This window comes from Anomalospiza imberbis, chromosome 5 (assembly GCF_031753505.1).
Source record: "Anomalospiza imberbis isolate Cuckoo-Finch-1a 21T00152 chromosome 5, ASM3175350v1, whole genome shotgun sequence".
NCBI lineage: Eukaryota > Metazoa > Chordata > Aves > Passeriformes > Viduidae > Anomalospiza > Anomalospiza imberbis.
The window spans coordinates 38,294,133-38,320,846 of NC_089685.1; the positions used below are offsets into that span (position 1 = coordinate 38,294,133).

The 26,714-nt window shown below is 36.3% G+C and overlaps 1 protein-coding gene across 2 annotated transcripts in view; it reads right to left on the bottom strand.

The window, feature by feature from the left end:
- Positions 1-5,659: 5,659 nt before the first annotated feature.
- The window catches only part of PAWR (pro-apoptotic WT1 regulator), a 67,007-nt gene continuing 45,952 nt past the window's right edge, over positions 5,660-26,714 (bottom strand). For both annotated transcript variants that reach the window (XM_068190295.1, XM_068190293.1), the window contains exons 4-7: positions 21,102-21,136; positions 12,367-12,514; positions 10,924-11,028; positions 5,660-6,451 (exon numbers count right to left, since the gene is read on the bottom strand). In XM_068190295.1, the coding sequence (XP_068046396.1) occupies positions 6,365-6,451; positions 10,924-11,028; positions 12,367-12,514; positions 21,102-21,136 (375 nt within the window). In that variant the 3' untranslated portion in view covers positions 5,660-6,364. The remainder of the gene's footprint in view (positions 6,452-10,923; positions 11,029-12,366; positions 12,515-21,101; positions 21,137-26,714) is intronic.

Sequence of the window (26,714 nt, forward strand, 5' to 3'; positions counted from 1 at the left end):
CAAAATTCCTGACCACTCATCTACAGCCTATTATACTGTAGGAAAGATATGATCAAAGCCCTGGGTAAAGATGGTCATTTGCATTTCTTCAAGGGTAGAAAGTCATATTCTTCTCCTTTTTAAGTGTCTGTGCAAAGGTAAGCAAATGAAAAGCTGGAGATTACATTTTTCTCATAAAAACACTTAACTGTACTGCAGTGATAACTGGAACCACTTCTAGATCTCTATCATCTTTTCCTTGTTGAAAATTAGGTGAAAAAAATGCTGGAGGAAACTAGATTTTCTTTATCCTTACACAAAGATATCTTCTCCCTAATATTCAATAATCCTGCATATTCTCAACTCAAACATTGTCTCATCTTCTCCCTGCTTTAAAGCAGCCTTAAAAATCCTAGAATCTGGAGAGTGAAAATTGAAAGTGACCACTCTTTTAAATGTCACTTCTCATACAAAGCCAAAGCAACAGAATTACAGGAAGGTTTAAATGATATTTTACTACAAACCATAGTGAGGTGAAGCAATTACATGAGAAGAAAGAGTGATTCAGCTGGGAACAATCAGCAGTTTCTCTATAATGGCTTCACAGAGAAATATGGGAGTTATTTCAAGAGAGTCTCAAATTGCAAAGCTTCAGCAGTTTTATTGCCCCCACCCATTAAATATATTTGGTAGCTGGCTGTAAACACACATACACTGTTGCAATCAAAATTTTAAACTCTCTAAACTGCATCATTGTTATAATGAGCCTTCAGGCAAAAGCAGAGATTAACATTTCTGAGATAGAAAAACAAAGATTTCATTTCGCTACCTGTCCACAAAACCTGATTTCCAGGGAGAAATACTAATGGAGAGTATATCAAAGATGCCAATTATCAACCTCCACATTTCTAAAATATAATCTTGGTAACAGAAAAACAGTCTTTTTTTAAAATTATGCTTAGCATTCTTAGAAAATACTGATACAAAGAAAGGACAACATTTAATGCTACTTTATTGCAGATTACACAAAAGCTCATTTAATGAGCCTGCAATACCTAAATATCTTCAGGTTATTTAGTCAAGGACAACCCATAAGAATTTCTTGAGTTCCCACCCTAAAAGACTATGAGTAGATTGAGCTCTCATTTTTGCTGCTGCCACTTTTTAAGTGAATATTTTTGGTATTCCAGAAAGCATGAATTTTATTAGCTGCAACACCTAAAGAGGTCAACAATAAGACAATCAATTACAAAACCTATTATTTTTCAACAGTGGTTCTGTTTACCAGAAAATGAGGCAGAGCAGTAGCACAAAATATGCACACATTTTCATTACCTCCCCTATTAATGAAATTCCAGATCTGAAAACAAAGTTTGATACTTATTTAATATTTCTAATATTTTTAATATTTAGAACATATTAATTAAAAATTAAGGTAGACTTAGATTATCACTGCAGTACAGATAAGGCTTTTATCTCTTGTTATCTGTAGATAACAAAGAGCTTTACCACAAAAATAACTGTCAAAGGCATCAATTAAAGATAGCAAAGATGGCCTTTCTTACCTCAAAGTTTCTTTCTAAAACTTATGCAACACTGCCCAAGTTCAGTTTAACCTCTCAGTAATTATAGCCACAGAAAGATTTCCTGAAGCAAGCCTAAAATACAGCTACAAAAGTAAGAGTTTTCCGGCTCCTCCATTAGCAACATCCACTACAGTTCCCTCACTAGTTACTAAGCATGTTTTACATAGTTTGGCCCAAACCAGTAGAAAATCCAAGACATTTCTAGGACGCTGCTGCTGTTCTCTGCTATACTACAGTACTTCCAGGACTTCAGTGTTGAAGTGAAAGTTGTGTTCCCTAAGAGGTCCACCAATGACTACCAAGGTAGTCACTCAGGAACAATACTGGATGTTGTCTTTTTATCCAGATTTTCTTCAGTGAAGAATCAGAATAGTTTGGGTTAGAAGGGACCTCAAGGAATATCTAGTTCCCCCCTCCCTTGCCACGCAGAAGAATGTCTTTCATAGACCAGGTTGCTCAAAGCCCAGAAGAAAACAAGGACTTAAGACTCTTAAGACATTACCCTCAAATCTGCTCCTGGAATTCTTCTGAAGACATTTTAACTTCTACTGCTGTTAAAAGAAGGCCTGGTGGGTTTGGGTTTATTGAGGTAAGCACCTTCATCAGGCTATAAAATGAGCCCAACTTAAAGATGTTATATGACCTTTTCTGGGGGGCAGCAACTTTCATTTCAAGAAAAGGTCTAGCAATAAGAAAATGAAACATTCCCATAAAAGATGTCACATTTCCTAATCAATTATTAAAACATGCCAATTGCTTAATATTAGATCAAATGTCTCTGGTGAATGCAGAAATTGAAGGTCAATTCTGTTTAAACAGAAATCTCTCCTGAGATACCTGCAAGAGAGACTATGGCTACTGAGTGTGAATTAGGCCTCCCTGCTCAAGGAATGCCAAGTGAAACACGTGCATCCATTTCCATACCTGAAGGGTGGTCAACTGCTAGGCAGGAAGGGCTCAGCTGCAAAGCTGTAGATTTAGGTGGAAATCCACTGCATAGAAGATTGAGCTATTTTGGGACACCTTAGACGGATGTGTATCCTGTTGTTGGCTCCTGTCCAAATGCTTTCCATACACCACCATTACTCTTACATGTGATATTCCCACAAGGTTTCACTTTTGATAGTTGGAGACTAACAGAACTTTTTACGGTACAACTAGAACATTAGATTGTCTCAATATCCTCATCAATATTCAATTAATCTCAAAATCTTGGTAAGCTCTTAAGCATCCCAAACCAACTGTCAGCAGCAGTACATTCCTCAGTGTATGAGAAAAAAATTTCATATAAATATTTGAGGTTTGTTTAAGAAAGGAGAAAATCCAGCACATAGGTATATGGACATTGTTACACTTCACAGATACCACTTAAATTTCTAGAAGAACAAGGGAAAGAAGAATATACCAAAAGATACAAATAGTTAAGTTATGACAGAAAAATTAGAATACCCATGGGAAAACATACCAAGTGCTAAGATCAGGTAGCTATTATACGGTAAATCCAGTGATTAAAGGCGGAGCACAGAAAAGGCACTTGTGTACTTGGAGCTGTAATTTCCCACCAAGACTCAGGAATCTAAAATGCCAAAGCCATAAACTGAGGAAACACATAGTTTTGTATTTTAAAACAAACCTAAAAGCCACCATGTTTTCATAAAGGCAGTCATCCTTACCCAAATTCACCTAACATTTTAAATTTACTAAGTGCAAATGCTCTTAATGGATAACATCTTATCCACAAAGTAAGCATGGTGTTGAATGCATGGTTGCTTATGGTATTTATGCTTACATTCTTTTAAAACAACATTACAAGCTTTATGATAAAATGTGATATCGTTATCATCTCCCTGATATTTACTGATTATCCATTTGTTCTCTTTATGTGCAGTCTGCAGCAATGAGTGAAAAGGAGATTGCCCTTAACGATTCTGCTTGTGCAGCAGAAGAGAACATGTACTTTTATAAAGCTTTAGAAGTTAAATCAATTCACCTTCTGTAGAAACAGCACTGTAACATTCTTGCTTTCCCTGGGAAGGGTTACATTTCTGCTTTGAAGGAGGAGAAAAGTAATTTCTATCTAATTGATGGAAGGATACTCACTATTACCTGAAGCAAAAAAGTATAATGTAAATATACAGATTTCTCTCTTGTGTGTCTGCATATGCATACACACTTGAAAACTCCCATGTGAATGCCAAACTAATTTTAGCAGTTCAGATTGGGAGCTTCATACTACAGAGGACAAATCCAGTTAGAATTTTAGAGAGACAGTATTAATTCTCCTTTAAAGACAGTAAGCACTCAGCCTGGATTAAAAAGAATTTTGTTTTATTTCAACAAAGGCAAACAATCTTTATTATAAAACATATATCTTTCACCTGCAGTAGAAGAATCTCAAAATAATTTTTATAATCTGATAACAAGTATCACCACAACTAGTCAATGTTCAAAACTAAAATGGATATTCAGCTACTCACAGGTTAACGATGTTTAAAATTTTTAAACACATAAAATGGGCATTTTCTAAAAATCATTCTGCATTATGATCATGAGACAATTTTCAGAGGAAAACTCATCTACCACAAGTTTTCCAGAGCAGAAAAATCACAACTAGCCGTGAACAAGAACAGTTACATTAGAAACCCAGAAATTCTGCCAAATACTTCTGTCAGTTTTATGTACAAGTTTTAAAAAAATTCTAATTCCTGCATTACTGCCACCAAGAAGAGGTAATATGAAGACAAGTAACTCTTGTTTATGTTCTTTGTTGCTATTTTTTCTTTGGTTTAAAATGTACATGAAACACATTTTATGAAACATCTCATTGGCTACTTCATATTGTTATCTGTGTGTACTGCAGTATGCTTAACATGATTATATTATGCACTTAATAATGATTCAATATGTTTGATATCCCATGCAGAACATGGGTATGTGTATTTCCTGCCTAGTACACAGAGAAGGAAATCAGATGTTCTTCCAGAGAAAGTTTCATATTTATTCAAAAGGCACACACCTCAACTGACTTTATTATGTCTTCAAATGTTCAATTTCATGGAACTTACAAATTAAGGGACTTCTTACTGTTTCAATAATATCACAAGCAATACTCATTGGTGTACATTGTAATTCAAAGGGCTTATACAAACCCCCTATACCATTTAACCCCCTGAGAAAAGGTTTTAAACGGTGTTCCATGGAATCTCATCCACTGTGGAGGAAAACACTGAGGCATCCTGGACTATAAGTGTCTTGAAAAACACTTTAAAGCTTTGACAAATTTTTCCTTATCAGAATGCACAAATGCAAAATAATCTATCCTATATCCAAAACAATCCAAAATGTAACAATAATAGCTGGAATTTTAAATTTAAGAAACACTGTCATTAAATGCACATTATGAAAACAACTGGCAAATCTGAAAAAACAACTGTCATCTATATTTCACATATATATATTAATATAACAATACTGTTATATTAAAGTTGCTTTTAGGTTTTAAGGTAACAAGAACTATATGCATGTAACTTTCCGACACCAGAATTGTCCATTAAAAGCCTGGACTCTTTGAAATGTTTTAATTTTTAGTGTCTTTCCTCAAAGGGTATATACATTTAATCTGACCAGGAATGAAAATATGCTGTACATAAAGTATAAATAATTTTTAGTCTAAATGTTAACTGAGGTCTGTGATCAAAGTCTTAAGGAAAATTTTGTCAGCTATAGAAGAATCTGCCCACAGTCATAACTGGATTGTAACACCTAACCAGGCACTTTTTAAACAACTTGTTAGTTTAAAATCAAGGATAAAAATGGGGTTTGTATACCATTTTATATTTCAAAAAGGCACAAATCACTAGTATGCCCCTCTACTTCGTCACATACAAAAAAAAATTCACTCAGCTTAAAAAAAAAATCCAAAAACTTGTATGGGTTATGATCACTAAAAATTTTAAGATGACAACAAGTGTCTTTGCTAAAATGAAAGCTCCAGGCTTTGAATTCTCAACACAGCAAACAAACTGTCTGATTGCAAACTTGCATTTCATTGCTAAAGCAAAAGCTATAAAATAAACTGCAGTGCACAACTTCAATGTGATTCTAAGAACTTATTCATGCTGATACCAGAGGTGATTTATTTGGCTTTGTGGTGTTTTGCATTTGTTTGTTTTGTTGTTTTTTAGTAAAACCTTCCCCTTCTGACAGAATACTGTTAAACACAAAAAATTGCTACTCTCTACTATTGTCAATCTTTCAGACACAGTAAAAAACCTCAGCATACAAGAGTTCTAGAGCAAGTCATCAATCTGCAAAATGTTCTACATCAGTAATAAGGCATCCACTTTACAGCTATTTGACCAAAATAGGAAGCATTTCCCAAAATACATATTTTGAATCTGTGTAAACAAAGCTTATATGTATTGCTTCCCTTCATTTCAAAAATATACACCCACATGGACTGAAAGTGGTCTTGATGCTATGAATTTTAGATTACTGTAATTTATGCAGCTGTAATCTGAAGATACAAAATCCAATTATTTTTGAACTTAAAATTTTGAAACATGTCAAAAATTTTAATCATGCTTATATGAAAAGAAAGCTAAAAATATACCCCAAATTTTATGCCATTTCATTGAACGAAGGAGAAAGCACTATGAAAATAAACATTCATCTGGTTTCCTAACAATAAATACAAAGACAGTTATTATAAGATACTGCAACACAGGAAATATTACTATATTGACCTTAGTGTTCAATCAGTAGTTTTTTTAATCTTTCCTCATTGACGTCTGAATCTTCTACCTTGTCAGCTGTCCAACAACTTTTAAGAGGGTTTTGTTTTCTTGCTTCAATTGCTCATTTTCGTCTTCTATATCATCTAGATCCTGTACAAGAAAAAAGAAAAATAAACACTTTTTAGGATGGAAATACAAACTCTCAATTAGTAGCAGTAGAAATTTAGTATCTTGGCTCTCAAATTAAGAAGCTGGGATAGGGAAGAATTAGTGTCACAGTAGATACCCTTAGAACTGTTAAATCAGCCTGTTTCAAAGTGTTACTGTAATTACAAAACATTAATATTATATTCCTAAGCACCTTAAATAGAAACATGTTTAAATCAAAGCTACAACAGGAATTAATGCATAAAGAAACCAAAACAGAATAGGGGTGATTATTTTTCCGGCATCCTGGCAATCAGCTCCTGTTCCTGCTTCCCTGATTGCTTGTCTGCAACTATGGCTCTCATGTATACACATCACTGATTATTACTGCAAGAAGACCTGTTTTGTGTATTAAGTATCAAAATTTTCAGAGAAAGACATGCCAGTCCACTTTTTTTCTGTGGAAAAAAGAATAAAAATGGACTTCATACCTTCTGTCTGAAGTGCTACTGGAAGAACAGACAGTGGGCACAGAGTAGTAATGGGTGCTCAAAATAGATTGCTTTCAGAATGGTTGAAAATGTGTTTGACACACACAGATGTTTGTGTCTTTTCCACTAATTACCATTTTTGTCCAGTTCCCATTTCACTGCTTCACTCCTAACAAGTTTTTTCAAACCTTTAAAGTGAAAACCAGTAATAATGACTGCTTAATACAAACATTACTTCAATAAATATAATTTCTGTGTACAAAGCCACATGCAAGAAACAGAATGTGAACTAGAGAAGGATGAAGAAACAGAAGAGTGATGTCAAGGACAGGATTTTAAAGAGAAAAATGAAAGGTGGGCAAAGGAAAACAAACCAGAATTCTCACTGAAGATCCTATGTGTTTTTTGATTCAAGTCTTCCAAACTGTCCTCTTGCCTTAAGTAGTAAAGAGAAGATTTTCTCTCTCTTGGCCCTTTAAGTTGTTATGCAGTGTTTGACATACAAAGCCCAGGTTCTTATTTCTTTCTCAGTGAGGTCATTCCAGAAGTGCACAATAGATATCATCTGTTCAGTCAGTACAATGCTTTTTAATGGTTTTCAGTTTGCAAAGCTAAAATCCACACCTCAATACCTTTGCAATCCCTTTACTGTTTTCTAGAGTGGAATCAAGAAATCACTAGCAGAAATTCCTCTTTGCCTCACAGAAGTAAAGCTGTATCACAGTATGAATCAATTCCAGGAAAAGTATTTGACCACTCCATCGTAACAGATACAAGTGACTTAAATATCTAAACAGGCTAAGTTTTGGTGGATAGATACTATAAATACAATTTAGTATAAACAAATATACTTTATAATCTCTTTTGTGCAATTTAGATTAATAATCAGCTAGATGGAAGGGATAACACATTTTCAATAAAATTATTTCTTTTTAGTTTGGTAAACATAAAACTTGTACTATAATGTTCAAACTTGTTGATCAAGCCATTGGATACCTCAATTAAAGCTTACCTAAAAACCTCCTATTTAAAATTCTAGTATAATTGACTCAAAATAAAATACTAAAAGTTGTGAAATGTTTATGCCGCAAAAATAACATTCCAAAAATTACTACATGTAAAAGTTTCTTGAATATAAGCCAGGAAAAATAACTGCTGCACTTTAAGTATCTACAGAAACAATGGACTGAGAGATGGAGGGGATTCTGCCACTCTGAAATTTAAAGTTTCTTATTCAAAATTACAACACTAATTTATGCTTATTAGCAAAAAAAAAGATGCAATAGCAGGAAAGCTTGAACTTCACATGCCGAAAGAACTGATAACTACACAATTGACACTAATTGGACTGTAAATCCTCACTGACAGACTCTCCAAACACACTTTTAAATACACTGGCATCTTAGTAAGGTCAGAGATGACAAAGCATAAACTAATTGACAGCTGAACTTTGCCTACAAAGTATTCAAATATTTTGAGATGCCTTTCCTTTCAGACATTTAAGGTTTTTATGAAGCAATTGCCCCTTTCTTACAAAGAACATGGCAGACATACTTTTAATGTCTAATATACTGGAATGAGAGAATGCCGTTTATAGGAGAAAGCCTTTTCTATTCCTCAATCTAAATGCAGCTCATATTCTTTAAGTATCTCTGTGATGTACTGACTGATCTCAGCAAAATGATAATGTCGCATTAAATAAATACATTCACTTAAAATGAGAAAAATTCTACCAAGAAGTTCTCATGATTCTTGGAAAAAGTTTTTCAAATGCAACACAAAGTTTCTGCCAATCAGGGAAGCATCTGTGGTTATAAACTGACTAAAACTTCCAGGAAGAGCATTTCGCCAAATATGGACTGAGCAGTCAGAAAGATACGCAATAAAATGGCCTTTTAAGAAGTTATCTAGGGTATCTGATGTGCTATTCTTCCCATGCCTGTGCATCTTAACATCCAGTAACTGTATATTTTGATGAACAGAAAAGCTGGAGAAAAACAATGAATGTGTAGATCGTCAAATTTAGAGACTCCTATTTAGGCTGCTTACCAGCAAAACTTTGTAAGATGATCTCTGCATAGACTCACTAAATAAATTTCAGTCCTCAGGACATCCTTTTATCTGAACAGAAGGTTGAGGATGGCAGCTGCTCTTCCATGAAAAGCATCAAATCCTGGTGCTAGGCCTACAGAGGGACACTCCATCAGATGGATATCCCAAGTGCTGGCTCTCATGTTCTCAGTTATGATAATAAACCTGAAGCAAATACAACTGCCATATTAACTTCCATAATCTTCTATCATGAGAATGATGTGATATTTCTGCAGCTTTTCTTAATTTTTTAAACATTTTCGCTTTCTGAATCCACATGGATAGCCAATATAGAAGCAATCATAAATTCAAGACTTAATAAACAGGAAAGTAAAACTGTATTTGTGTTAATGGAAGCATCACTTGAGACATGAGTTCAAGACAAATAACTATGCTGGTCATAAAATCAAAAGGCAGCTATTTCATCCTTAAGAAAAGCCCAAGAGACACAGACATAAACAACTTGCACTCTATTGAGCAAACACAATATTAAAGGCATGAAAAGTGCTGACCTGATAGACCAAAAAAATCCCTTCTCTTCTGCTTTTAAAAGTATCTACCTAGGAAGCACCAATAAGATGGCTTTGTAGATCTCATTGTAAGGAATTTTTTTGTCAGTATATAACAAAGTTGGTTTTGAAATTACTTCATTCAGTTTGTGTTTTCTTCCATACAACAAGCAGAAACTGCCCTTGTACTTAACACAGGCAATGCACAGACAGTGCTTAACTTTACTATGGATGTTCAAAGACAGTTTCTAATCCATCCTCTGGAGGGATTTAATTTAGGACATCACACTTCAAGTAGCCAAAACAAATAACATTGCTTCTGGAACATCAAAACTCTCAAAAAGTTGTGGTCTTAAGCCCCAAGATTTCAGTCAATTAGGTTCTTTTGATTTGTTCTTTCCGACCTTTGAGTCAGGAAGTCGGACGTGACCAACAGTACTAAATAGCTTTGCCATCCATTATGCAGAAGGAATGAACACCTGCCTCAACTGTAATAAGGCCAATAAGCCTTATTAGCCAATAAGAAAGAACTGCATGAAGAGCAATGCCTCAGAAATACAAATCTCTCTAAAACAGATACCACCTCATTTATCCTACAGATTAACTTCCAACTTTCTCCATATAAAAGTCTAAATATGTGTTTCAGAATAATCTCATCTCTTAATTTTCTAGGTTAGTTTGCAAACTTCTGAATGCTGTCCTCCTTTGCTATTAATGAAGAGCTGCAAAATGTAGGTCTGACACTCTTCATGCAGTTATTGCCTCCCTTTACCGATGGACGCACCATAGCCCTATCTGCATGGACTAGAACAGAGGTATGTATCTCTAGTACATCAGGACTCCACACATCAGCCAGGAAGGGCAGGATGAGGTCATAATCCACCCTATGAAAGAATTCTTTTTTGCCCCTAAAACTGGTGCAACTTTTTTACCAACTTTAAAACTTCTAATCCTGTCCCATTCCCAAGCATGTCTCACTCTTCTACCCCTCTTCTCCTGCCTTCACACCTTGCCTGGTGATGTTACCTCATGTCTCCTGCCCTCTGTCTTACTCTGCCTTTACTTGGGATCAACAATAAGGAATATGAGAATATCTGTCAAAATATAAAGAGCTTTTGGTTTTTTAACCTTGCTTTATAAACACTTAGAACAACAAGGAATTGACCAGACTTAGAAAAGTTAATCATGACAAATACAAGTCACCTTATAAAGAAAATAAAACTGACATACCTCTTGAAAAGCTACACAAATACCAAAAAAAAAAAAAAAACCTCAGATAATTATTTTCTGACCTTGCCTGGACATGGTGCCTGAAGAATACAACAGAGAATGCAGACACTTTTATTTCCTCTTTATAGAGCCATGTAAGAAAGTATTTGCTTACTCTATTTAATAAATCAATTTCTTCTTTCAGTTTTCCAATTAGTTCCTCTTTGTCCTGTGCCATCTTCATTAATCTTGCATTTTCCTGTTTTTCTTTTGCAAGTTCCTATAACCAGAACACAGAATGAAGTTGGAAATGTAAATTCTTGTTTTAAGAGACAATTTTAAGTTAATACCATCTAAAACAAAGAAAGAAGAATACACACACACTTATCTATAATTTCTTTCCTACAGCAAGTCAAACACACATCTTCAAGTCCTTTTACATTTCAAGGAGCTAAAGAATCACATCTAAGAATATTTTACCAACAGCAAATCTGTTTGATATCTGATTCAAGTGATAGTTTTAATTTATATTTAACTTAAGCATGAACACAGAATTGGACAGGGGCCCAAAACAGAAGAAGTAAATGTAAAGTATCAGCTTCCAAATTGTTGTCGGTTGGATTTTCTGTTGTTGGCCTTTTATAATACCATTAACAAGAAATGAAGACTCTTAAATCTGTGGGCCTGAATGTGAGAAAGAATGAAAATATTCATTAGGAAAGAAGGTGCTTAAATCTTCTTCTATTTTTTTTTTTACTGGCAATTAAAATATTTCAGAAAGAAGCTGATTTAGAAGGGAGGATTATGGTGTACTTTACTCAAATGAAGGTTCCTCAAGTTTTAAAGCAAAAATAGTAATTTCTGCAAAATAGCTATTTTTAAAGTTATTTTTAATAGTTATTTTTCCCCTTTCCAAAAAAAGACCTATTCAAATTGTGTTTACTTAGTAACTTTCACTCATACAAATCAAAAATATTTAGTAAGTTACCCACAAAAAATCCACTTCAGAGGAAGACAGAGAAGCCAGTAATAGATTACACAGATGACATTATTTAGCAAAATACTGGCTTAAGTGAAAAGCTCAGCTTTAACATTATTACATTTTCCCGAAACTGTTTTTATCAAATCAGTGTGAAGCAATGAAAACCATTTTAAATATGTATTTCAATGTTTACAGCTCTAACAAACAACTAGATAGCAATTAAATTTTACAATATTTCAGTATACTAAAAAAATCCAAACCAACAAGTAGATCTGAAACTGGCTTGTAACCTTGTGAACAGCCAGTGAGCTCCTTCTTCCCCCAAGGTATTTGCCCTGTGCTGGTGTGTCACAAGGTACGTCAGAGTAGCACACAGAGCAATGCTAGCACTCTAAGTGTATTATCTTTCCCTTAACTATTTCTCACTTATATACCAAATGAAAACTAAACATCTGTGATTTGAAAGTTCACCTTCTTCTCAGTCAGTCTGACTCTTTTTATGTTTTTGTAGACATAACTATCTGTACTTCAAGCATTTTGCATAATTTCTATGTATTGTACCTGCAAATTTCCCCACGGAGTTTCAAAAGTACTTTACTTCAGATGTAATCCATAGAAAGATTAGCTGGTACTTACCCTTTCAAGTTCCTCAATCCTCTTTTCCAAAATGTTACTTGGTAAAGAACTGCCAGAAGAATTTGCATCTCTGCTGTATCTGCCGTAAGCTGTCCTCTCTGTTCGGGAATATCTATTTGGAGCATCGTCGTCTGGTGCATTAGCTGTACTGTGAAAGGCAGAGCAAAGCACAGACTCCTATTTACACATTTGTCAAAATGGAAATGTGAGCATTCACAGAAGAGCTTTCCAAAGCAGTCAGTAGGTCAGTGTAATAAACTGCAGAGAATGTATTTCACAGCTCTTGTGTGGCTGAGAACTCACTAAATTCACTGCCTCAGGGATTCAAATACTTGGATAATGCAGCTTTCAGCACATGGGTAATACACTGTAACCACATACTTACCCTATTTTTTAAGTTTCATTAACTATGCACATTAAAAACCAAGCTAAATGACTTTATTTCAAGAACTAAAGTGCCACTACAGAGTTTAAATCAAGCATCTTTTTAACTAGGTGAAAATATAAGGGATGAAAACACAAATATATGTCCAAAACATAAGAAGAATATTGACTAACTTTTTGGTAACTATGGATTTGGCCTATAAGGAAATGGAAAGTAAACTGAAGTGAGAAAGTGATGTGACCCAACAAACTAATTTTATGCCATCTCCAGACATTTTACTTCAGAACTTTGGCACAGAGGAGTTTATCAGAGAGATGCTGGTTGGTAGATGCTCACTCCTTAAGTGGTCCTATGTTTTTTTTTTGGTTTAGATTATATGTCTATTTATTAAAAATCAGTCATGGAATCAACAGATAAGCACTGCAAGTGCACATAAACTAGTTTTTAAAAAAAGCATGCAGGTTCTCCATTACTACTGGTATGCACAAAATCAGTACTAGTTTAAAAACATGTATGACAAGTCAAGCATTTTCAGTCACAAAACTAACAGTGTCCTTCCCATAGTCATTTTCTTCCTAACAGTAATGTTACTTACCTTCAATGAAGATTCTAATGAATAACTAAGAACAACAAAACAGAGTGCCCTGAGAGCAGGGAAAGAGACTTTCCCTCTCCAACTGACCAAAATTACACTTCTTACACCTAGAATATACAGACAAACTGCCAAGACAAAACCAAAAAATACTGGAGATACTCAAAAGCCACCTGGAGATCGTCCTCAATAATCAGCTCTAGGTGGCCCTGCTTGAGCAAGGGACTGGACAAGATTTCCCCCAGAGGTCCCTTCCAACATGAACCAGCCTGTGATTCTGCAAAATCACACAGCTGAAGTATGTATACACTGATGTTCTAGACCACTTAGGAAAAGAATGAAAAGCACTATGAGCATCCTTACAACATTTCCTTAAAAAAGCACAGAAGAGTATATGATTAATGTGTTCATTTAACCATTTTGCATTTCATAACTCTAGAAAACCCCTGCTGACAATGTGCAGACTTAGATGGATACAGAGCAAATCAAAAGCAGGAGTATCTGGCAAAGGGATGTCTTTTAATGGATATAAATATTTTTTTGCTCCAGTATGTGTGAAGTTTCCAAGACACACTGACACAATTGTAAGGAATTTTGTAGCTTAATGTTATTACCATATTTAGCACTGTTTATTCTTCATCCAGAAGATTTTTTTTATAAAACATTTCTAGGACCGGATATGCATGTTGCAACACAAGACAAATATTTAAACTTAACTCTATAAATTCTAGAGTACTGAGTTTCCTAAAAGACATGTAGTGTCGTGCTGTTTATGTCTCATAGAGAGACCACACAAAAAAAAGTTTATATTTTTCATCATTTAAAAATGAATACTTTTGCCACCACACTGGAGTATTTAAACTCAGCTAGAGTGAGTGATATTGGCAGAAGCTCCTACACAAAGATTAGAAGAAAGAATACCTGGACAGGAAGGGTTTCATTAATAAAGAAAATGCTTTAATTTTAAGGTTTTTTTTTTCCTGAAATTCACACTTGCATTTCCTCACCTATTCCACCGGGCAGCAGACCCTACTGAACACATTCCTTCTCATTGTAGGAAGGTACAAAGAACATATCACGGAGGCTTCTAGGAAATGGAATTTAAAAAAAAACATTTAAGGAGGCATCAGTCCATAACTGAAAACAAGGAATATGACAGAGAAAGTTCATTATTTTGGTTGTTATAACCAATGGCTAGTACACAGCAATGACAAAAAAAGTACTACCCATGACACAACAGAAACATCTTTTACAAAGAATGGAACTTAGGTCTTCAGATGCAATGTCACTTCATGAGTGTTAAATGAGAAAGAATCACAGAATCAGAATATGTTGAATTGGAAGGGACCCATCAGGACCATTTAAGCCCAACTGTTGGCCCTAGATACCCCAAGAGTCACATGTGCCTGAGAGTATTGTTCAAACACTTCTTGAACTCAAACACTTCTTGAACTCAAGACAGGCTTGGTGCTGCGACCACTGCCCTGAGAAACCTATTCCACTGACCAACCACTCTCTGGCTGGAAAACTTCTTGATATCCAACCTAAACCTCTCCTGACTCGGCCTTATGCCTCTCCCTTGAGTCCTGTCATGGATCACAAGTGTCAAGATATCTGTACCTGACCCTCCTCTTTCCCTCACAAGGAAGTTGTAACTGAAATGAGGCCTCCCCTCAGTCTCCTCTTCTCCAAGCTGAACAGACCAAGTGACCTCAGCCACTCCTCACACGGTTCCTGCTCCAGTCCCTTCACCATGCTTGTTGCTCTCTTCTGGATGTCCTCTAAGAGCTTAATGTCTGTTTTATATTGTGGCACCCAAAACTGCCCCCAGCACTGAAGGTGAGGCTGCCCCAGCCCAGAGCACAGTGGGACAATCCCCTCCCTTGCCTGGCTGACAATGCTGTGCCTGATGCCCCCCGGGATCCTTTCCACAATGATGCTAGAAAAAAAAACAGTATCACTGAACTTGGTGTCTCTTTACTAAGAGGAAACATCTATGAACCACCCCCAACGAAGATACTGTCTATGGAAGTATACATGCAGATTATGTTTATATATAAAAATACACAAATATAAATATATTTTACAAGGTTTCTTTTCTGGCTATACTTAAACCAAAAACAATATAGCAAAATTAGTTTGACTCCTCTTAACAGAGAAACAGAAATTCTGGTTTGATGTTCCTAGTTATTTCCTAATAACTAGGAATGATGTTCCTAGTTATTCTCTTTACAATAAAATCAGTTATTTATACAGGGACAGGTTTAAAGGCATTATTACAGCAAGGTGAATTATCTCTTGCTCCTTCCAATGCTTCTTTGATTCTCTCAATGTCTTTATAAAGCACTGTCCAAATTGCCATTTCACCCAGTGAAAATCACCCTGTCCAAGCTGTATTTCAACTACAACAGGTTTGTTTTTATGCCAGAATCTTATAACTATACCTGATTTGGAAACTTGCTGGAAGAAGCAAAGGACAATTATTTCTAAATAGGGCACCTTGGCTGTTACTTCAGACCACTTAAACCAAATTTGTGGCTTGCAGAGCTGAGCTAAGGAAAGGCAGTCTTACTTTTTCTAAAGCTGCATTCCCTAGGTTCCTCCACTTTTCCTGCCTCTGGCCTCCAGGTGAATGGGAAACTACTCAAACTACAATGCAGCAACCGAGCAGCCAAGCAAAAGAAAGCCATCAACCTGCAGCCACAGTGGCTCCCTGAAGCAGCATGCCCAGCTGCATGAGCACTGGCACAAGGGGCAGTGAGGAACTCCAGCCAGAACTTAGACCACCAAAACATTTTGCAGAAATAAACCCTATGTGTTCATGCCTTCTCATAACATCAGCAGTGTCTCAAGAAGGGCTACAAAAGTCAAGAAAAACTTCTTAAGTGACCCCTGTCTAAAATAAAATGCTCATATCTGCAAAGCAGTGGTCCTAAGGTAACAAGCTAGATGAGACAATGCTTCCAAAGCCAGCCCTCACTGTGAAACTCCTAAAGACAGGCAAGTCTGGGCACAGCATTATGAAACAGCATTTCGTGGCTGTGGTTTTTTTTAATTACTGAGATCAAGGTTAGTATGATGGAAAGTAAACTATATAGTTAAAGTTTTATAATTATCTAAAAACACTCAGCAAGGCAATTTCAGCAGTGTTCAAACATTTCCTTCAGAGCCCCTCCAATGAGTGCTCTGAAGCACCTTCTTTTTTTTATGGTCTCTACTTCCCCATTAATTTTTCAACTCTTACATGAATGATAAACTCAAGTATGATGGAGTCTTTTACAATTACAGCTAAATAGTCTCTACCTCTAGGGTTCCATGTTAATGTGCTGTACTATCCTAAAAGAGGGGGCAAAAATCCTCTCTGACATGCTGACTGGAAGCCATAAAACCATACCACACTGTAATCATTTCCACTAGTAAACACACTTGTAAGGGGAATACACTTCTGAACCATGAAGAGATTTTAATCTAGCTCTTTTTGTAAACAGATCAAATTGATCCGATTCAAGAACCACGCAAAAAATCTTTAAAACCCCATCTGCAAGGTTTACTTTACAATTTTTTTAGAAAGAAACTAAATTGGTTCAAAAACTAGTAGATAGTCTTTAAAGTAAGCTGACAGAACAAACCTTCTGTGCTTATAAAAATATTCCTATGTCCGCATAAATATCTTGCTTTACTGTTACTTGCAAACAAGCCTTTTAGTTTACAAAAGAAACATAATTCATGTTACATGTAGATTAGACTCAAGTATTTCAATAAAGAAAATGCACTTTGTCCTTCTCATGTTTGAGAAATCATTGATAACACCACCTGTGCTGATACCATCAGACCTAAATCGGAAAACCATTCTTACTAATGGCAATATGTTTAGTACTTCAAATAGCTATTCACAAAGCAGTGCAAAAAATGGCAAACCCAGTTTCATAACAGTAGTTTCAAATGGCCAAGATAAGTCGTGTTACATTAAAAAACCTGAGAGGAAAATGGAAGAATGGGAAGTTGATATGGGCTATTGCAACTTAAGTATACCTACACATTTAAAACACATGAAGCTTACAGTTAGGACACATGACTGACTGACCACAGCTCCCAGATACTCTCCTGTAAGCCCTGTGCCCTTCATGTGAGCATGACCTTGCAGATTCTGGTTGTGCTTTTAATAGATATCACAGTACCACTCCAGACCACAACAAAACAGTCACTTTCTCCTGAAAATATTTTATGCACTTAATAATGTAACTACAAAGGAACCCCTCCACAAACTTCTGGGGGGGTGTGAAAATTTCTGAAGTAAATTCAGAAGACAGACTACAATTACAGACTAAGATCCTCATCACAAACTTTTATTTACTTTACAGCACAAAGAGACAGGCTCAGTTTGTCCAAGTCACTAAGCACACAGTAACATAGAGAAACCATCAGAGTTCATTTGTAAATAGGTTTTCCAGTCAATGGACACTCAGTCAAATAGGTTTCCCAGCAATGTCATATAAATGTTTAGTCACAGACTGTTGCATCCATAAAGTAGCCAGTATAATTCATAGTGTAAAATCCGTACAATTCCTTGAGTCCTGGAACACACCAAGAGAACAATGATTCTGTAAGAATACACATAACTGATCTTCTCTGCTTTTTAATCTCTTTTCTCTTGTCAGATACAGGGAGGATGGGTATCTCAGTGTAGAGGCAGAATCACAGAATTGTTGAAGTTGTAGAAGAATCTCTAAGATCATAACATAAAATATGAAAACAGTTAAATGAAAATGGAAAGGAAAGGTAATGGAAGTCCAGAATAATATCAATAATCCAGGACTAGAAATCAGAAAGGATAATGGAGACAAAACAGGAAGGAAAAAAAAAAAAAAAAAAAAAAAAAAAAAAAAAAAAAAAAAAAAAAAAAAACAACCAAACACAAAACACCAAAGAAGAAAACCCCCACACACACAAAATCAGACAAATAATAAAGAGAAGACTAGGACCTCAAGGATTAAATATAAGGATGTAAGAGAAATGGAAAAGAGAAAGGAAAGGGTGTCTAACTGCACTAGGATATGGAAACCAGTGAAGTGAAGAAAAATGCTGAGATGAACAAGATGTCATGTTTGATAAGGAATAACTGGGGAAGAGTGAGAAGGCAAAAGAGAAGAAGCAGTGGTAAAAATGGAAGAGAGCAACCTGAATATTTCTGGCAAATAACTCAGTCTTTCAGTGGGAAAGAGAATCTATTACAGAATCCAACATTTCAGGAAAATATACTTTCCTTTTTACTATCATATGTCTATAAAGTCTACTGACCATCTATCTCCCACAAAGTACTGGCCACTTACTGTCGCAAGTAAGTTTCAAATAGGATCTCGAAGTGCTTGTCCCTATGTGAAACATGTTTCACTCCGTTTGCTTTGAAAACCTAAGAGAGTACACCCAAGACTGTTAAAAGCAAATTAAGCTGAACGTATTTGAGTCTTGAAGCAGCCTATTATTGCAATTCAGCCTTTGGCATTAACATTCCAATTCTAGGTGCAATCACAGAATGGCATTTTCCACTTCACAGATTCACAGAATATTTTGAGTTGGAAAGGACACACAAGGAGCACGGAGTCCAACTCTTAAGTGAATGGCCCATTCAGGGATTGAATCCACTGCCTTGGTGTTACTAGCACCATACTCTAACCAACTGACTCCAAGGGACTCCTAATGTATTTGGGACTTCAGTGAGTGATCTGAATAAGAATTACTGTAGAGGAGGCTGCTTTCTGTAAGACTTTCACCCACTGCAGATGTTAGAAGAAGCAAACAAGCCCAGAACAATTCTGGTTTTGACTCCTTTAGCATTCAAACCGGAAGGCAAAACCAGTGGGAGCAATAACTTAAGTACTCTCACAAGAACAATTATTTCAGGGAGGAAGAAATTTTCAAATACAGCAGAAAATTAATAGATAATATTAATTCCAATCACAGTGGGTATTGTATTCAAGGAGAATAAAACCTACTGAGTATTTGTGAGCACTGGGCATTGTGTTGACAGTGGTAAATAATACTTCACTTTCAACTTGAAGTTCAAGACTATGCAATAACTAAGATAGATGGCAACATCCATAAAATATTGAACAGCAGCTTGCAGCAAGTCAGATTCCTCCTGCATGTGATGCCAGCCCTGACAGATGAAGTTGACAAAGACTCTACATCCCACATATAACTAAAGCCGACTGAGGGAAGACTGCATAACCAAGTCTAATTTAGCGTTTTCTAGCTTTGGCATTTCCTCCTTTTGCAATGCTAATCAGTAGAATTAGATTATTTTCAAATAAGTTACGAACGTGGTTGTGCAAACTTCTATTTATTACCACCCCACGCACAAGTATATACAGCGAGTATATACAGCATGCAAGCAGAGATAAGGTTTATGAAAAGCCACAAAAGTATGACACACACCACTAAGTATTTGCAGATACAAACAACAATACAATTCTGACCAGGACTGAAGAGGAAGTAAAGACTGAACTAAAACGTGCTTGATTAATAAGAAATTAATCATGAAATTACATAGTTATTAAGCTTGTGGCAATAAGCCCGCCCATTCTGCAATGACAAAGTGATTTAAACAGAAAAACCTATAAAAAGCATCACTCAACTGAGTTTATGAGAACCTGGGAATATAAATATAAAAGACACCATGCTAGGAAAGCTAAAGCATAACAGGATAGGTTATTCTTTTTTACAGCGTGGGAGGTGAGACTCTGGAACAGAGAAGCTATGGGTGTTCCCTCCCTCCAAGTGTTCAAGGCCAAGTTGGATGGGGCTCAAAGCAATCTAGCTCACTGGAAAGTGTCCCTGCCCATGGCAGGTGACTGGACTAGGTGATCTTCAAGGTCTCTTCAAACCCAAACCATTCTATGAGTCTACAGGTGAACAATTTTGAGGGGTAGAAAATACGAAAATACAGCAGTGAAGACTAGATAATTGTAGATGCGCTTTGCACTTTTTATACAGCTATATATACACACACATATACATATACAGCTATATATACACACACTGATGAATTAACCACCTACATATTTTACCCAAGTAAAGGATACCTGAAAGGGAATGCATTCATGTACCAAATAAAAGTATTCTTACACAATTGTCTTGCTTCAGTTGATGTATTTTAGACCCCGTATTACGATAACATTTCCTAATAGCTGTGATAGTTGTGTCAGTAATAATTCTACATGGACAAAAATTTCACACACTGGTCGGGTGCATCAAGAACTTCTGAAGTACTTCTCTGATTTAAAAGCTGGAGTCACGACCAGTGTAATACTTGACTCAAAGACAAACAAATAACAAACAGGACATGCTATGTATGAGAAACATCTCTACAACTGAGACAGTAGTATGACAAAGCCATCTTTCACTATTATTGTGGAGAGCAACAAAATTATCTTCCTTTATTCAACTTAGGAATACAGTGGTTCATAAATGAAGCTGTGAAAATACTGGCTCCTAGGCAACGTGTAGTAGAGTTTGACGTTTGATTGGGAAACTATTCTGCCCTAGCAAGATCCAGTAAAACACTAGTGGAATTTATTTTAAAGTAGTAACATAATAGAGGGCTTTGGATAAGCTTGCTGCATCTTTCAGGTCCTTTGCTTGATATCAGGCTATATATCTACAGTAGCAGTATGATGGCTTCTGCTACAAATAGCCATTTAATCAGCATTATTTCTGGCAGAAATGCAAACAAAATTGTTGTGTACAAAGATCTCATACCTTTTATACCTGCTTGAAACCATCCTGGAGGAGTCCTAAAAGAAATAAAAAGAAAAAAATAATTAATATTTTTCTTGTAGCTATACTGCCAAAATACCTTATCACTCCACAGAAAACTAAGTCTGCAGTGAGAGCAGTCCCATGCCACTGTAAAAGTCAGTTTTGCATTATTTTGTTGTCAGGTATGGACAATACCAGAATTATTGTCACCATGTTACTGCTTCTGAACATCACCCCAGAAGCCTTAAGTGTCTGCCTCTGATTACCTCAGATCATAAAACTGGATGCACTAATTCCATCCCCCTGCATGCACAACATGTGAAACAGCTCACACCCTGCCACCAGTACACCTCCACTTCTAACTAGTATGGACACACATGTGCACTTTGATCGTTATTCATCAACTTGTCCAAGAGCAGCAGAGAAAACTGTTTCAATTCCTCAGCACCACTGCTATCCTTCCAGATGGGAACAAAAACTGAAGCTGTCAAGTACAAAAATTAAGACATGTTTCAACTGGTAAACAAGGGCTCAGATTTGACAGAGTAAGTCCATAAATATTTTTTAGGATGTTGTAAGAACATGAACCAATTATTTTCTTAGGCAAAACACCTCCCCAGCAAATAACAAGTAAATAGTCAAGAAAGAATATTTAAGGACTTAAAGGACAATTGCCTTTATGAGAAAAAAAAAAAGGCAAAGTATGAAATGCTGTCTACTTACAACACTTACTGCAGGCAAAGAAGTAAATGAGCTCTCAAAACAAGATGCAAGGGAAATTCCATCCACTCTGAAAATTGTACAAAACATTACACTGCCTTCACTAATCAGCACACTAGTGACTTTGTAAGTAAATAAACAAACTAAAAATTAGGACAGAAAGAGTATTTTACTATAGAAAATAGAATTTTAAAAAATATTTGTATTATAGAAAAAAATCTTCATCTGAAAGTACATTTTATTTTATGAAGCATTTTCCATTTCTGCCATACGTGCTACACTTTATCCCTAAGATAAGCAGAAGAGCAAAATTCAACAAATTCATGGGAACTATTTAAAGAAACCCAAAAATGTGGCAAAACTGCTGGTTTAACACTGATAACTATTTTTATCATTGATGACATCTAAAAATTAGTGATTCACAGCTGTGAAACAGAAACCTAATTTTACCTCTAAAAGGGCAGAGAAACAATTTTAAATGTTACCAATGCTATTTTTAAAGTTTATTTAAGGGTAGGTTATCTTTGAAAGGTCATGGAAGCAGGGGAAGGTTTCTGAGGACTAAAATGAAGTAAATGTCATTCCTTTCTTCAAGAAGGAACATCCAGGGAAATACAGGACAGTCTTTAGCTCAGTCCCTGAGTAGGAAATGGAATAAATCCTCAAGGACAGAAAGGTGAAATCAGCATGGAAATATGAAGGGAACACCATGCCTGACTTGACAGCCTTCTATGATGAGAGGACTTGGTGAATGAAGGCAAAGCAGATGATGCTTACCTAGATGTTAGCAAAGCTTTCAACACCTTCCCACACAACATATGTATATGGAAATAGAAGCCAGATAAGCAGACCATGAGGTGCAGTGACTACCGGGTCCAAAGGGTTATGAGCAGCAGTATAAAGTCCAGCTGGTTGCCAGCCACCTTTGCAGGGATTGATACAGGGGCCAGTACTGTTTAATGACTTCATTAGTGACCTGAATTATGAGACACAGTATAGCCTCAGCAAGTTGGCACACTACAAACAACTTGGATGAGAGGTTAACAATACATCATGTGGCTCTGTTGCCATCTAGAGGGACACAGACAGGCTGGAAATTAGGCTTACAGAGATGCCATGAAGTCCAAAAAAAAGGAAAATGCCAAATCCTGAACCTGAGTCTGGGGATGAATAATCCCAAGCAGGAGTACATGCTGTGGAAAGCTGCTGTGCAGAAAAGAAGCTGGGTGTCCTGGTGGACATCAAATCAAACGTAAGCCATCTCTGCTCCCTTACAGCAAAGGCCCAAGGCATCCTCAGGATGCACTGCCAGCAGGTTGAAGGACAGCATCCTGAGGAAAGCTACAAAGACAGTGAAAAGACTAGAGGAGAACTCGCACAAGGAGTTGCTGAGGTCCCTTGACTTGTTCAGCCTGGACAAGACTGAGGGGAAACCTCATTGCAGTTACAACTTCCTCATGAAGGGACAAGCACAGTCAGGCACTGATCTCTTCTCTGTGGTGACCAATGACAGGACCCAAGGGAAAGCCTGAAGTTGTGTCAGTGGAGGCTTAGTTTGGATATTAGGAAAAGTTCTTCACATCTCAGGGTGGTTGGGAACACCTGACAGACCTTAAGAAGCATTTGGACAATACTCTCAGACACATGGTGTGACTCCTGGCGTGTCCTGTTCAGGGACAGGAGTTGGACTCGTGGGTCCCCTCCAACTAAGCATATTCTCTAATTCTCCTCTGCTCAGCCTTGGTGAGACCACAGCTGGCATGCTGGGTCCAGCTCTGTACTTCTCAGTATGAGAATAAGATACTGGAGAGACTCCAGCAAAGCTGGACATATGATTAAAGGTTTGGAGCATCTGACACATAAGAAGCTGAAAGTGCTGGAAACGTTCAGCCAGGAGAATAGGATGCTCAGGAGGTATCTTGCCAATGTGTACAAATTCCTAATGGGGTAAAGATGATGGAGACATATTTCTACCATTGTGATAATAAAAACCCCACTGGCTACAGTCCTGAGCAATTTGTTACACGTATCCTGCTTTGTCTGCAAGACTTGGACTGGAGACTTCCCAAGATCCCTTCAAGCCTTAAAGATTTTTAGCTTTAAGACAGTCAGCAGTAACTGATGAAGTGATTTGACTCTGAGGTATGTGAAGAGATTCAATTTGTTTCATCTAATACATTAGGATACATGTTCCCTGTATCTGAGAGTTGAAAAGCCACATCAGTAACATCAGACACAGCTCGTGGTGGTCATGGTCTCAGACACATCCCAGCTGCCCCATTAGCTATGGGCAAGCCAGTTCAATTGCCTTTTTAGGCTTGGATGGAGAGTTACATTGGGTCTAAATTTTGCTTAACTGCCTGAAGATACAATAAAGTAGGAACTCTGGGCTCTAATCTTCCTCAGTTCTTATTTTTTTTAACAGCTTCTTTCCTTGTGTACATAAGCCTCTATTTGCAGTGAAAGGCAGAATCATGAGAAACGGAAAAATTGCACCTGAAATTGCAGTCTGGTGAAGTGCACATACCTTTGTGCAAAGAAATCTTAAGGTAAGAGATGCTTGCTTTGTACTCTAGACACTAAAAGGATGCAATGAACGCACTGTATACCCGCATACTTGCTAAAACATTTTCATATACTAAACGCATCTCTAAGCTGTAAAGCAATTACATAGACTCATACATTTAACTCAACAGGACACTTTTAAAAGTTTGGCACTACTATTCAGAAAAGCCAGCTCTTCAGAAAAAGCTGGGAAGCAAAAAAATGCTCAGAGTCGAAGTGCATAGCAAATGCTCTCATTTGCTACAAATGACAGCTGTTAAAACAAACAAACAAAAAAACCTTGACTCAGTTAAAAAGTCCTTTGTAACAGATGTTTCTACAGTCAGTATTAGTGGTTTTTATTTCTGTAGTTAAAACTAACTGTGAACAAAAAGTTAAAAATGCACATCTGATGCACAAAAAAAAATTCCTCTGAACACAGAATTAATATTGCAGATTTGGTAAATTATGATTTTTATTACTTTGAAATCTCTTATGTAAATGCAAACCAATCATTCTTTAAAGTGATGATGAAATCACTAGGAAAATGTATTATTTACCTCTGTTGTCATCTTAGGAAATTTATTTTGTGTGCGTTCAAATGTCTCTGGCAACATGAATACAAGTAGTCATGCTGTAAATAGCATTATGTGCCTATAAATAAAAAAATAATCTAAGATTTCAAACTATTCAGAAGATCCTGAAATGAGGCAAGCATCTATAATTTACGATCTTGTCTCCTCCACTTTTGGAGAACTGAAGGTTGGCAGAAGATGAAGAAAGGGAAGGAGAAAAGGAGAGACCTGCCCCTTCTGACAGATGACTATTCTTGTACATAAATACTTATTTACAAATCTGGCTTATATTCCTTAATATTTTTTAACTTTGATTTTTAACCCATATTTAAAGTATCTAATCATTACTATAAAAGTGAATGATTTGTCATGAGCAACAAAGAGACCCATTCATTTGAATGTCTCCCTCTAAAAGAGGAATTCTTTTTATAGTCTGTGGAAATCTTGAATGGAAAAACAGTAAGTAAAGAAGTAATCCATAACAATGCTAATGGTTTCTTTCATACTGGTGACAAAATACTGCTGCCAAAAGACATCTACCAATATCAGTTCTTTGTCCAAGGCTGAAATCAAACACTCACTTCAATGCAGTATTCTAAACACAGCCTTAAAATTACTTTTACTTTTTGCACATGATATCAGGCAGCTTGCATTACCTTTTAACAGTATATACTTCACTAATAAACCAAATTATTAGTGAGCACTCTGCAGAGTGACATACATCAACACTGCTCCAGAAAATTGGTCATGTTCTCTTTTTGTTTTGTCTACAAAAGTGATTGTGTGGATGGTATTAATGCAGGACAGGGTGTGATCTAAGTGAAAAAAACAAGGAAAAAGAAAACATTTCTCTCATTCCACATGAGCTCCTTCATCTGATTCACTGCACATACAAACACACAGACATGCACCTGCTGCATGAGAGAATATATAAGGACAGAATAGGCAGCTGAGACCATTTCAATTGATGAAACCATTTACTGCCAATTAAATCTCTGTCAAACTGGGATGCAAGGAACGTGGCTAACTCTCCTCTTTGCTCCTGGCTCATCTTGGTATTTCATCTGGCCAATACAGAGATTACATAAACAAGCTGGTCATCGGGCTTTAAATAAATAGAATTGTCTGTGTTTACAAGCGTCTGACAAAGTTTTCCAGATGTTAAACCAACCCTACTATTACAAATTTGCTAGTTAAAATGCCCTAACATTGTTTTTAAACAAGTACAGACTCTGAAATCAGCTGGACTATGTAAAAGGTTCACTGGAATCCCTTGAAACACTACTTAAAAGTTTTGCAAACAATTAAAGCAAATCCCGTGGATAAAATCAGGCTGTTAGGGCTCACTAATATATATACTTACATGAAGAATATGCACACTGTTTTGAAATAGAACAATACACTAGTGCAAATTATTACTATATAATGATATTCCTGCAACATACAAAGTTAAATTTTGAATGAAATTAGGCTATCAAAGCAATTTTCTTTTCATATGTAATTCAAATATGAGCTTCCTAAAAAATTTATTGTACATTCTTCAAGATGTGAGCAAATACAACTTCCCTACATGGAAGAAAGAGGCCTACTGCTGGGGTTTCTTGCCTTTTTACATCTCCAGGTAGACTCTATCTCCATCCAAAAAAATCAAGTTAACTACTGTACCTTAAATCACAAGGTTTAACTACAGCTACTTCTCACATTCAGTACAACTCTGCACTGAGAATTGTTTGGAAATGGCAGTTATGTATCTTCTGCAATACAGACAAGGTTT